The following is a 13,327-nucleotide window of genomic DNA, read 5'->3' as shown; positions in this document are numbered from 1 at the left end:
AGTTGGCTAAAGCCGTCACCAGCCTCAGGGGACTTCCAATCGCTGAGCTCAGGCTCTGCCAGATGCTAGCACAAAGGAGGGATTCCAACCGGCTCATGAGAGCATCGGCATGTTACATATTTGAGAAATGCAGCATTCTACAAAACGGTCGGAGAGCTCGAGCACCAGTACCCATGGTGGCAGGGTAGAGGTAATCTCTTCTCGTTGGGTATCGGTCATGCCATAGATGGAGCAATGCTCAGAGATTCTCCAAGTTTTCGGATATGGCCCACCTTCCGCGTTGGTCTGCAAAGATCCACTTCCCAAAGACAGTCGACGGCCCCTGCACCTTGGTGGATCGTATAAACGCGAAGGATGGGGAGGATACTTTCGCTTCAAGGCTTCCAGGCAAGCAGCCCGACTAATACTGTGCGCCAGACGCGGTCGATTCACGCGTGTGAGCGGACCAACGCGACTTAACATCGGTGGATGCGGTTAGAAGTCGTGTTCTGATGTACGGTCGACGTTGTGGTCGTGGTTGAAGCATTTGAAGCCGTGTGCGATTTCCTAGGAGCCTGTAGTAATGGGCGGGCCGTGCCGCGGATAGGGGCCCATCGAACAGGCCAAACTCTGGTGAGCGATGAAGGGTCGCAACCGACAGCGTAGACCCGCCTTATTCATGTCGTGTTTGACCACACGACATGATCCGTTTAGTTTTTGAGCCTATACCAGGCCTGAGGGAAGGCAAAGAGACCAGGGGAGAGTCTGTTCACCTATGATCATGACCTCTCGACTTGGTAACTCGGCCGTCTCCAGACTTGGTCCCAATCCCATCAACCCGGGTTGCGGCTTTGATGGTTTTCACTTCAACCTCCATGTTCTTACCCTTCTGGAGAATCATAGCGCTATTTAGGCATTCTAAATGGCCAAAGAATGTCTGGTTCTTGCTCTAGCCAGCAACCTGGTGCTTATAATCTAACCCGGTATTTGATCGGGAAATTTGTTCGAATAAAATGGAGGACAACTGGGCTCGACTTTGCCTTTGCTTCATACCACCACAGGGATACCCATAGCATAGGAGGGGGTATGTCCAGATTTCTAATCTCAATCCCGAGCCGTTTGTTGAAATTTGGTGTCTAGAACATGCAGTTTGACTACCGGATCCTTGCAGCAAGCAATTTGCCTCCTACCGAGTCTCAAATCGACGAGATAAAGGCCCTTCTGCGGGAGGAGTCCACCAAGGAGGAATCTCTGGAACTGGAAATTCGGAGGATACAAGAAGAACTCCATCGCTTGCGTTTGGCAACGGTCGCCCAGAAGCGCAGAGTCAGTGACTACAAAGCCATCCTTTCGCCAATCCGTTCGCTGCCAGCAGAAATCATCGCCCATATCCTTCTTCTGTGTGCAGAGGATAGAGGTGGCCATCATCTCCCATTCCCAGCGAGGTATCTCGTTCTCGGACAGATATGTTCCCGTTGGAGAGCCATTGCCCTCGCCACACCTGATATCTGGGCGACCATCCAGATCCACGTTCAGTCAAGGTCCTCAGTCAAGAAAAGCATCCAGGTTGCCCACGTCTTTGCAGAGCGCTCCCAACCTCGGCTTCTCACCTTGGATGTTTCTTGCAACCACTCCCATCACCAAGTGTCGAACTTCCTTCCAACCCTGCTCAACGAGCGCGTGTCCAGTCGCATCCATTCGTTGAGACTACGCGTTCCGGAGCGCTTCATTACCGGTCCCGGGGAGAGTCCCATCCGCCATCCGTTTCCCAAGCTGGCCCACCTGGACTTCTGCGGGCTCTCGCGACAGTTCTTCCACCCCACGGCTTACCTCGTTGATCCACCAATCATGATGATGGAAAATCCATTCATAGCCGGCTCGTCGCTGACCACCCTCAAGGTTGAATATCCATCACCACTCCATACACCTAGTTGTTACTTTGGGCTTTCCCTTCCCGATACTTCACAGTCGTGGTCCAACATCACGAGCATCATCTTAGGGGAGGGTGTCCTGTTCGAAACCCACCAATTCTTCTGGATTCTCGAGAAGTCAGCCGCAAAGTTGGAGCGATTCGTCGCTTCGGAGGCTCTTTTCGATGCCTCCATATCTACTTCACTTGCGGCCCCCATCGTTCTCCCGCATCTCCACACATTCGCCGTGCACCTCTCTGAGGAGGACGTCTCGTTCATTAACCACCTCACCATGCCGGCCCTCAAGTCACTCTCGATCGCTTTCCAGCGAGACCTGCCAGCCTCTCCCAGCGACGTCCTCGACCGGCTTCGGGAGCGCTCCCAGTTCTCGCTTTCTACATTCAAACTTATCAACGGCTGCCTCTGGTCAATCGACAAAGCTGATGTCCTCGAGGGTCTGTTCGGGCATTTCTTCCCAGAAGTAGAGGTCCTCGAACTCGACTCACGAGCCCTGGAGACGAGCCTCATTTTCCAGTCGCTTCGCCTCCGCTCGCACGAAGCCCCCTTCCGAGATGCAGGAGAAGAGAACCTTCCCAAGCTGCGCAAACTTTCCATCCGCCTCGACAGGGAATACGATGCCGGCATCATCTCCGACTTCCTCCTCTCCCGAACCATCTGCCCTTGCCGCGACCACCATCGCCAAGGTGGCTGCCCATTCGCCATCTTCGAAGAAATCCAACTCTTGACAACCAATACTCGCTACCTCGAACGGCAACTGCAGAGGTTCACCGAAAACGAAGAATATATCGCTAGTGCTCGTGCTCCTATTCGCATCAAGTGCATAGAGGGTTGATCGATTGATCTCCCAGGTTGATCCCCAGCTGGCCCTGGTGGATCCTGTTTTCTTTCCTTTTTCTGTGGAAATAGAGATTCGTTTGTAGACGCATACACAGCGGGACTGTACTCTACACGCATTGGGAATACCAGTCATTCAGCTTGTTGCAAGTCGAGCCTGACACGCAGCATGTCGGTCCAGTCCATCCATTTCCCCCGCACTGGGCAAATTTGGAGGCACAGTTTCCTGACGGCGGGGGCGTAGGGACAACAACGGGAGGAGTTGTGGAAGGAGTTGGCTGCGTAGTAATGGGAGGCGGGGTAACTGGAGGTGCCGTGTTCTGCGGCAGATTGGTGGCCCAAGGATATGCGGTTGTCGTTGCGGACCACGGGGCAAGGTTGTTGTAATCCCTGTTGATGGTGGCATTGAAGAAGACCTTCTGGAGGAAGGGAACAACGTTGGTGCTAATTTAAGCTGTGAGACTTCTTTTCGTCGAATGATAACAAGGCCGATTACTCACTGTCCTGACATATCGCAGTGTCCTCCGCCCCTAATTGCCATACCAATCCTATCCTCAATACCCAGCCATTTGTACACCTCCCTCGCCGCCGGGTACACGATGGTCGCTGTCCCCCTAGCATTGACGAAGGGGTCGCCCTGGCCTTCATCAATCACCATATACCTGGGCGCAATCGCAGCAGCAATCATGTGCGCATCATACGGCAACCTCTGGTGATTATTCAAGAACCCGCTGATAACATTGCACGTCCACCACGGTGCTCCCTGTTTGCTGTTCTCGAGGTTCTCGCCTTGGCCGGACAATTGCCAGTACCGGTACGGCCCTAGACCTTGGATACCGCTGGACATGGGAACTGTGACCAGGATGCGCTCGTCGAAGAGGCCAGCTGCTAGGGCGGCCTTTCCGAGGCGAGAGCAACCCGTCACCGCAGTTTTAGTCGCGTCAATCTCGGGGACTACGGCTTCGATGGCGTCGAGTGTTCGGTGTACTCCCCAAGCCCAGGCAGTCAAGACACCTTTTTCATCCACATGGATCAGGATACCTTCAGCAACGAAGACTGCAAGAAAGACCTACCGATGTCTTTGCCATTGTACAAGCTCCAGAAAGTACCAGTCTTCCCATTCGAATCTGGAGCAACGTTCATATAATTGATCGTGGCGACTGCAATCCTCGCGTTGGTGTACGCTCCATTGTTGACGCCTCCAATCGCCAACATGACCGGCACCTTGTTCGAAGGGCTTGCGCCACTGGGGAGCGCCAAAGATGCGGTGAACTGGCCATTCCTTCCTCCTGCGCTGACGTTGATAGTCAGAGTGTTGCCGTTCCTCGTAGCCGTGACCGTCTCCGCCGAGTGGTCAGGGTAGAACCCGTATTGGTATTCCTGCAGGAGCCGCTTGATTTCTGGCTGGCGACAGTTGTACCACTCGTCGACTGAGGAGACGCGGCGGTCGATGGTGAAATACTTGAAGGGGTCTGGGAGGGTGGCCTCGGACGGCAGTGAGGCTGGTGCTGGTCTGGGTTCAGGGAACGCGGGGCATTGCTGTGCAGCTACCAGGGGTAACGCTGCGGCCACCAGGGATAAGAACGGTAGGGAGAATTTCATCGAGGGAGCAGGGCTGTCGGAAGGAAGAGATTAGTGTATGGGATTTACCCTTCTGGCTGAATCGAAGGATGTGGAGATAGGGTTTTATAGTTCACTTTCTCCAGGATGGATAGACCTTCGACTGGAATGGAAAAAGTTCTCATTTTTCCGATGTGCAGTGGTCGACGCTGCATATACTTCGGATGTGCTTGGAGTGCTGACTATGGTACCGGAGCCTCACGACCTCGAGGTTGATTTGCCGGTGCGGGGCGCGTGCAAGTCCAGCGTTAGCCAGAGACGGCACACAGGCCACCGCTGGTTGTTGTTAACGACGACTTCATTGCCCTTGCTCTGTGGTTTGCGTTATAAGAGGCCGCTTTGGGGGTCCTCGGGAGATGCTCGTGGATGGTTTCAAGGGCGGCGGCGGCCCGCCTCGTCGATCCACGGCCGATCTATCAAAGCAAATCCTCCCAACACCGGAATCATAGAGGAAGAAACTTGTGTCATCGGCAACTCTTCTTGCCCTCGTGGCATCGTACCTCTTTCCCTTCTAAATGCTTCTGAGGCAGTTCTTGAAAGATTGGCGGGGCGCAAGAGGACTTACCGGATAATGTCTGACCAGACAAGGGTCATCTGACCTCCCTTCTCGCTGTCCCAAAGGGAAATGACCTACCCCCACGCCGAGCTTTTAGGTATAACTGTGCTGCGAAGCCTGTTGGTCTGAGTGTCTGACCAAGGCTCGCGTCTGGTCCGACGGCGAGTACTCGGTCTCCTTAGTCGTTCGTCGACAATCCTGAGTCTGTGAGGGGGCACGATGGTAATTAGAGACCGATTTATACAGACTAACATACAAATTTCAGCATGATTTAGGAGACTACAGCACGATGAGAGACCAGGACACTGCACCGAGCTACGGGAGCTCAGTTCTCAATTCGGCGGGTACTAGGAGCAGGAGCGGCCGCGGGCACAGCGGCATATCCCGCTGAGTACTGGTCTGACGGCGTTTCGACTGCGATCCTTGTCTGTTGAATCACCCTTCCACCGCAGATGATTCCACCGCTCACTGTCGTTCCATTGAGGTTCAATGTGGCTCCGGGCCTACGGACAGGACGATGGATCCTCGCAACGTCGTCCGATAGGACACTCGACTCCGCCCCAAACACCGCTGGCGCGTAGTTTCCATCCGTAACGGTTTCGTTGTTTATAATCAACGCTTCTCCCGTAGCTGGGGCGACTTGCTGGGAGCCATTCGATTGTGTAGTCACATTGTAGGAAAGGCTGGTGTTCTGGTAGATTTCTCTTGCGGCGACTATCCCGCCAGTCATGACGACGTCATTCATTTGTATCACTTTATGGTCTCGATTGGCCAGGGGATGGTACGGTCCTTCGAGATGGACGTGCGAGTTCCTGTAGATGCCGTTTCCAGCAAAATGTCCTCCCTCGATTATTGTGCGGTTGAACGCCATGCCAGCCCAACCATCTTGGCTGGATGTCTCGGTGTCGTGTGGTGTCCCGTGGGCTGGCTGCTGGCCATTGGTCACTGGGGGATTCTAAAGCGCATATAGTCTGAGAGATCGAGCCCCGACAGCAACAGGATTGCACCTACGTTCCGGTGGTGCGCGGCAGGAGGTTGATTCGACATCGCTACCTGGGGGGAATAGACAAGTGGGAGACTAAAGATCAAGGCAGTGGCTGTATACAGTACTTATACTTAACCAACAAGGATACGTTTGTGCCGGGCAGGGTGTGGGCGGTGCAAAGACTGCACGGGGCACAAGGACTTGAGACTTCCATCTTGAAGTGGACCCACAACCAAGTAACTTCGAACAAGAACTATGCCGTCAAGTCACAGCCAGGTGACTTGTCTTCACCCTTTGCCCAGGATGGAAATATAGTTCAATGACAGCCTTCTATTCTTGCAATACACGTTCCACCCTCATTCCAGATCGGAAATGGGCAAAACAACAACGTGTGCCCAATTCGGGAAGATAAGCGCCCAAGATAGCCGTCGCAGTGGGTCACCCTTGCCTTGGTGTCATTGAATGAGATGGTATTGTTAACGCAAAAATGGTGTAGTAACAAATGTGTGTAGTAGATCTAACTAAAGCGGTAAAACTAACAATAGATGTGTGGAGTGTAGAAAGCTCATGAATAAGGATGTGTTTGATGAAGGATGAAAACGATGACCATCGCGAGTGAGCGTTAGTCGTCGAGTGATTAGGGGATGGGTACGGAGAATGAGAAGTCGATCAAGTATTTACAGCGGCAAAAAGGTAAAGGGCATCGCGTCGAAGTTAAAGGGAAAAATCATGATCGTGAACTAAGGTCGCCATTAGGGAGAACATTATCTGTGACATCGAACGTTTCGTGGGATCATGGAACGCAGCTCGGGAGGATGGTCGAAGCTTGACAGGAAGAAGGGGAATGGGAGGTAAAGCGAACACGGGGATTGTCACTAAACTCGGTGTAGCTGTCAGTTTAGACGCCGGGAGCCAGAGCTACAGTAGGTTTAATTCATGGCATCTAGAGAGTAGATAAATTAGCTCCTGACCACGTACGAAGCGAGTTCCAACACAATACTCACCCTTTCCCATTCAGAGACTGTGGTCGAATCAAATCCAGGGATACACGAGGGAAAGTACGAAGCCGAGGCGACAAGAGGAAGAGTGGAAAAGGGGAATTAGGTCTTACAGGGTTGTCGTAGGAATGTTGAACGGAATGAAGTAGAGTATAGGAGGTCGAAGGGAGTCATAGAAGCGGAATACAGGGCCCCTTGGAAACGGGGAAAGGAAGAGGAAGGTACAAGCTCCAGACGAGCACGGACTCGACACGTTTACGCAATACGTCCATCTCCAATACCACCACCAGCACCAACCACATCTCCAGCTCGCTCAACCATGCCGCTATCCCTTCGTCCTCGCTGGGGCAGCAGGGCTGGTCTTCCACGGAACAGACCAGCAAATCCACGTCGCTCCTCCCAGCTGCCACTGATCGTGTTGGTGTCGTTGCTGCTGCCACTCCTGCCAGTGGTAGTGGTAGTACCGCTCTCAGCGATGCTAACTGGCGCCGTGACGAAGCTCTGAGCAGCGCTACTGAGCATCATGACACTCTCCACTCCTTCCCTGGTGTTGACACTCAGGTAATCGCTACTGGCACCACCGGGGGCCAGGGACCTGTGTCGCTCCCATGCTGAGGCAGGAGGGTGAAGGAACACCTCACGTGGAGAGTCATCGAGAGCGGGGTGGGCCTGTTGAGCTTCGAAGGTCATCTGGTGGGGCATGGGGGTGATCATACCGCTGGCATCACTCAGAACGCTAGGCGTAGCAGATCCCGCGCGACTGCGAGCTGGCAACGTCGGACTCCTCAAAGATGGTTCCTGGGAGAAGAACTGTTGGTCCTCGTCGTCATCTTCCTCGTCGTCTTCGGAGGTGCCGACCAATGCAGGAGCGGAGCGTGGTTGGGCGGATGGATCCTCTTCGTGTGTTGACAACTGATCTTGCGATCGAGGCTGCAAGAACGGAACCGGTCGTCCAAAGGTGTAGTTGGCCTCAGCAGCGCTCCCATGGCTCAGACTCTCACTTCCGCTCCTGCTGTGGCCGCTCGACGAGTAGTAACCCTCCTCGATCAATTGTTGATGACGCGGGTGGACACCACTGCTGCCACTTCCACTGCCCGAACTCTCGCCAGTTTCCTGGCTTGCTCCGCTCTGGCCACTGACAGTCCGCATGGCGGGGGCTGCAGCCTCAGGAGTGGCTTGCGAAGGAAGCCGCACGACCTCGGGCATCCTGGCGCTAGCGGTGCCAGTGACGAAGTTCTCCAACGCACTCTCGCCACTGCTGGACCCAAGCCTCCTGTGTCCGCCACCGGCATGCAAGTTGGTCATCGATGTCGAGCCTTCACCGCCCCTCAAGGGAGAAGCAGGGACCGAGGATGATGGGGATGTGGCAATGCCTCCAGCGATGCTCTGCATCAAGCTGTGAGCTCGCTGCCTAATTCTGACACTGAATGAGCCAGCGCGTTCACGAACGGCGCTAGCCACACTCTCCCTCCTCGATCGGGCTCGGACGGGGCTGTCGGGGGCGACGGAGTATCCTTGTCGATGGAAGGAGCTGTGCCTCGACCTTTCCCCGCCGCTGACGAGCGATAATGACAATGGACGACCAGCACCCGAATGACGAAGGGATTCCCTAGACTTGGCTGACGAGCTGTGTCTTGACCTGGTCCTCGAACGAGAGCCTGCGACATTGGTGTCCGATCCTTGTCCCTGTTGAATGCCGATCAACGAAGCACGGGGCGAAGGTCCGCGACTGTTGTTGCCACTTCCACTACCGAGCAGCCCAACCACATCCTCTCTCTCACCCTCCACCTCGCTCTCTTCGTCCTCATCCTCGTAGACATCCTCTTCGTCCCTTTCACGTCTGGCCGCATGCTCGTGCTCATCGTCCCTCAAACTCAACTGCAAGCTCTCGCCATCGTCCTCTCCCAACCTCCTCGAGCGTCCGCGGATAGCCCTCATCGCACTCTCATGCGACAATGCCCCTAAGCCCAGCTCCAGGTCTTCTGCATTGGGCGGGGTGGTACCTCCAAACGTATGCTCAATCCTCCTTCGCCTTCGATCCCTGCCCTCCCTCTCTGACACACTCGGGAACGCCACACCCTCACTCTGGCGTTCAGCAACTGCAGCAGTCGCTACCGCCCTCGAGCTGGAGTTGTTCGACGACAACGGCGAAGGGGCAGACGCAGAGGACGAACCGGAAGCCGAGCTCTGGACAGTGCTCCTCCTGCGCGTCCTGCCCTCCTGCCCAACGAGCGGGTGTCGGGGTGGCATCGGCAAGCCTCCACTTCCAGAGCTTCCAGCACTTCCGCCGCTCTCGCCACTCGAGTTCCTGTCGCGCTGTCGGTTCTCCCGGATGATCTCTCCCATCTCGCTCAGGGCACCTTCCTCGCTCATACCAGCACCAGCACTTCCACTCGCCGCATAGCCGCTTCCTGCACTGAGAGCGCTCAATCCACTGATGCCGCTAACCTGGCTGAGACCTCTGGAGTGTCCAGTCGACGAACCAGTGGTGTGCACGGCGACCCCACGGTGACGGTGGATATACGACGGAACCGGTGGGCCAGACAGGAATGGGAAGCGGGTGTTACCACCGTTGCCAACATCGCTCCTCCAGCTCAACGGTGAGCTCGACGATCCGGAGTGGGGGCTGGCTTGACCAGGACGTTGTTGACGGGGGCTTGGGCTGTAAGTCGACATCGAACGAGCAACGCTCGTTAAGCCAAGAGTAGGGGGGATGGGGTGACCGAGTGATGACATCGAGTTGGAGGCTCTTCCGCCCATAGACGATTCCGTAGATGGTTCTTCCGAGTAACGGTGCGAGGATGAGTCTTCGTCTTCGTCGTCTTCTTCCTCGTCCTCATGACCTTCTCCTTCCAGCCCACCTTCATTCCCAGAACCAGATGTACTTCCACTCCCACTTCCGCTGGAGCCCGAACCAGTCCCACTCCTGCTCTTCTTCGACCCAGACTTGGTCTTGCTGCTCTTACTCTTCCCGCTCTCCCTATCCTTTTCCTTTGGGAAGGGCACCAAATCGTTCGAGCTAACTTGTCCACTGCCAGGTTGGGTAAACGGATACGGAAGCTTCAAGAGCGGACCACTCCCACTCCTCTGCAGATCTCTCTGCTCTCCAATCATCTCGGCACGCTCCAAATCCGAACTGGCACCCCGATTCTTCGACGGACTCTCAAACAAATCCTGCGACAACACTCCCCTCTTCGCAGGGGTAGGGACGCTCGGGAAACCAACAGCAGCCAAAACGCGCTGCAAGCCTTCATCGCTCAACCCACCCTCCTCATCGTCACCTCCCGCGCGCCTCTTCTCATCCACTCGCCCCGATTTCTCAAAGGCCTGGGCACCGGTCGCTGCGTTGTAGAGATCCGCACCCCACTTGTACCGCCCACTGCCAACACCGACGAGACAGAACTCCCAAGCGTCTTGGACGCGCGCACGGGTGCACTCTCGCCATTCCCAAGGGAGGACACTGTCGTCGTTTGAAGCAAGGGAGGAGGTTGCGCTGAAGGCGGCCGAGAGACGGTTATGTTCTTCTTCTTCCCATTTATCGCGGGGACCGCAGATGCCTGCACAGCCGTGGCCTGAGAGGACCCAGAGACCAATCCTGTGCAGTCAAAGTCGCTGGTGAGAAACGTGGCGAGAGATGGCAGAATGAACGACTTACCAAGAACCAAGAAGGACCAACACCCTCCAAGCCGTCCAAGCCACATTCGCCCAGAGGACTCCGAGCGCGTAGGACGTCAAGAGACCATTATCCCTCCGGAAGAAAGTCGCGTCGCGGTTAATCGCCGAGCCAATAGAGCCTATACAGCCAACAATAAAAGTGAAATGTCAGCGTCAAGTTGGAATTTGATCGGGACCAAAAACCCCAGTGTCAAACGCAAGTGGAAGCGAAAATGAAAACCACGACGCGTGACGTCAGAACGGGAGAAGACCAAGACGCGACCGTGGATCAACAAGCGACGGAAAGAAAAACGATCATGTCACAACACGATCGACAGCTTTCATTCCGGCGGAACCGCAACCAAAAACGGGAACGGATAAGACTCTTTTCTTGGAGTGGAGCGGGTCCCATACGGATAAACAAAGCGGAAGGAAATCGTCTTCCCAGAACGGGACTGACCCAAAGTGGAAAAGAAAGGAACGCAAACTCACCGGTGCTTCCATCAGTCCACACAGGGTTGAACGCCAAAATCAAGCCGAGCGCCAGTCCTGCCCTAGGCAACAGAACCAACACGTTTGGAAGATTCTGGGCATACAAGTTGAAGGTCTCCGCAAGGCCGTCTCGCCACGTAATCCGATCCCTCAACAACCTCTTGGTCTTGTTCACTTTCTTCTCGAGTGTCTTCAACGGGCCCTTCGACTTGGACGACCTTGATCGGCTATGTTTGTATCGACCTAGAGCAGGATCGGACTCTTTGGCGTCAAGTGATCCGTTGGAAGAGGTAGAGTCGGTTCGGAAATGTTCGTTATGGCGTTGACGGGTGTGAGTGGCTGGTGGGGTGCGAGGTTCTTGAACTATCTCTCCCTTCTCCTCGAGCTCGTGAGCATCTTGGCCTGGCTGACTCTCATCCGAGTCTGTGCTCGAAACAGTGTCAACGTCCGGCTCGATTGGAACGAAGGCGGTGTATCGGAGATGTTGGAAGAAACAGAAGACATTGTAGGAGGTCATACAAGCAAAGTTGTAGCCAGGCGCCGAAAGGTATAGCGGGAAGATCACGGGTCGTCCTGTATCCTGGTTAGAAATGAGGCTCCTGGAAGGTAAATGAAATGACACTCACGAACTCTCCACTTCCTGGCAAATGAATAAACCAACTCGTATACGACGAAGATGACTAGTACAGAGACCAGCCAACACGCAATATAAGCTGCGGCACAGAGTGCCCAGTTCTTGCCCGAGTTGGGTGAAGCAGTCGGAAGCGGATATCTCGAGACCCTGAGCGACAAGATCAGCCAACGTGACCACATCGATTCCTCACATTACGCACTGTAAGATCATGTAGACCGCATTGAAATCGAGGAAGGCTTGAAGCGGCAAGTGGCCAAGGACAAGGATGGGCCATAATCGGAAATACACTTTCATCCACATGGATGGACTCCTGAGCATATTCAGATGCAAGCCCCGAATGTTGAACTTGGGTCGCGTGCGGCGCTCTCCTGAACGAACGGGGTCTATAAATAGAACGTCAGCGTCATGTTTTCCTCATTCCAGAAACAATTGTACACACCGTGAGGATGAGCTCCTGACCAACCCCCGGTGGTTGCGATAGAATGGAAAGTCGTTGGGGGTGCCGTTGCACGATAATGTCCACGAGTTAGATGTTGATTTACAGCCGTAGACCCACTGGAAATCCTCTTCTGGTGTGCCGACTTCTTCTTGGAGTACCAATTCGATTGTGAATGAGTTCGTGCATGACTATAGCCCAGTGGAAGGTTGAGAGGGTCGGTGGCGCCAGATGCGACGCGCGTCGTATCCGTAGGCTCCCGCTTCGACATTGGGGGGACACCCACCCCAAGTCCCTGCGCGACATTCTCGCTTTGGAGGTTGACAATTCGGACGCTCCGTGGGGTTGCCTTGCGTCCTCCAAGCTGCGCTGGCGGAATCGCATCGAGAGGCGATTCTGGGCTTGTGCTGTCACGTCGTTCCATCATCTCAACACCACCCCGAAGGTAGTCGATATCGGCTTCGGGTTCAACGTCCGTCTCCCGGTCAACTGCACCGCTCACGTCCATAGCAGGGTCGTTCTGAAGCTCAGCAGCGCTTCCCTGCATCTGAACCTGCCGCAGGTACTCCCGATACTCCCTCTCGAATTCCCCAAACTCTCCCAAGTCAGGGGGCATAGGTGTATTGGTGCCAATGGTCGAAGCCGGTGCTGGGGGTGGTGGTCGCCTGGGAAGCCATGACGGATAGCCTTCGGATGTCCTTCCCAGAGAACTCTGGCCAAACGATTTATACGAGAGTCTGGACGGCGCAGCCTCGGCCCTCCAGTTCGGCTGGAAGGACGAAGGTGGCGGAGGTGATGCCGAGGCGGGGCGCGCTCCGCTCGTATTAGCGCTGTCGCCTCGATCATGTAGCGGAGACGGGGAAGAGGAAGGATTGTGGCGGTGCTGGGACGAGGGGGAGGAAGAGGATGCCGGTCCTCCTTGAGCGGCAGAGGCGCTCTTGGGTGACGGGTCAGACGCGGAGGCAGAATTGGTTGGAACTCCACCTCCAGCGCTGTCGCTCGATCCGTTCGAGGACGTTGAGGGCTGGTTCTGGATAGCCCCAGTGTCAATTGGCGGCAATGAACTTGATCCCGCTACTGGTGGTTGTGATTGCTGGTCATTCCCATCATCATCATTGTTAACGTTGGACGTGTTCGTTTTCGTCGTAGTTGAAGTCGTTCGTCCTCCGAATAGTTTGAACATGGTAGCTGTCGTGTACGCTGCTGGT

The 13,327-nt window shown here is 55.0% G+C and overlaps 4 protein-coding genes across 4 annotated transcripts; 1 reads left to right on the top strand and 3 right to left on the bottom strand.

Moving 5' to 3' along the window:
- Positions 1–1,122: 1,122 nt before the first annotated feature.
- Positions 1,123–2,742, top strand: CC1G_04801 (hypothetical protein; the record flags this gene model as incomplete). The annotated part of the gene is made up of 1 exon (XM_001838305.2): positions 1,123–2,742. The coding sequence occupies one exon, from the start codon at positions 1,123–1,125 to the stop codon at positions 2,740–2,742; it is 1,620 nt and encodes a 539-aa protein (XP_001838357.2).
- Positions 2,743–2,854: 112 nt separating this feature from the next.
- CC1G_04800 (Cip2) lies at positions 2,855–4,346 on the bottom strand (the record flags this gene model as incomplete). Its single annotated transcript, XM_001838304.2, has 3 exons — positions 2,855–3,188; positions 3,245–3,758; positions 3,818–4,346. 3 exons carry the CDS (start codon positions 4,344–4,346, stop codon positions 2,855–2,857), a joined length of 1,377 nt encoding a protein of 458 aa, XP_001838356.2.
- A 779-nt stretch (positions 4,347–5,125) lies between these two features.
- Positions 5,126–5,988, bottom strand: CC1G_04799 (hypothetical protein). The gene is made up of 2 exons (XM_001838303.2): positions 5,932–5,988; positions 5,126–5,875 (listed from the first exon to the last, which is right to left on the bottom strand). The coding sequence occupies exons 1-2, from the start codon at positions 5,965–5,967 to the stop codon at positions 5,246–5,248; spliced, it is 666 nt and encodes a 221-aa protein (XP_001838355.1). The 5' UTR covers positions 5,968–5,988; the 3' UTR covers positions 5,126–5,245.
- Positions 5,989–7,158: 1,170 nt separating this feature from the next.
- Positions 7,159–13,302, bottom strand: CC1G_04798 (hypothetical protein; the record flags this gene model as incomplete). The annotated part of the gene is made up of 6 exons (XM_001838302.2): positions 7,159–10,498; positions 10,559–10,697; positions 11,050–11,622; positions 11,676–11,830; positions 11,883–12,066; positions 12,123–13,302. The coding sequence occupies 6 exons, from the start codon at positions 13,300–13,302 to the stop codon at positions 7,159–7,161; spliced, it is 5,571 nt and encodes a 1,856-aa protein (XP_001838354.2).
- Positions 13,303–13,327: the final 25 nt, after the last annotated feature.

Source organism: Coprinopsis cinerea (assembly GCF_000182895.1).
Source record: "Coprinopsis cinerea okayama7#130 chromosome 13 map unlocalized cont3.13, whole genome shotgun sequence".
Classification (NCBI taxonomy): domain Eukaryota; kingdom Fungi; phylum Basidiomycota; class Agaricomycetes; order Agaricales; family Psathyrellaceae; genus Coprinopsis; species Coprinopsis cinerea.
Note: the sequence above shows the minus strand (reverse complement) of the source record. Positions and strands in the feature narration are given on the sequence as shown.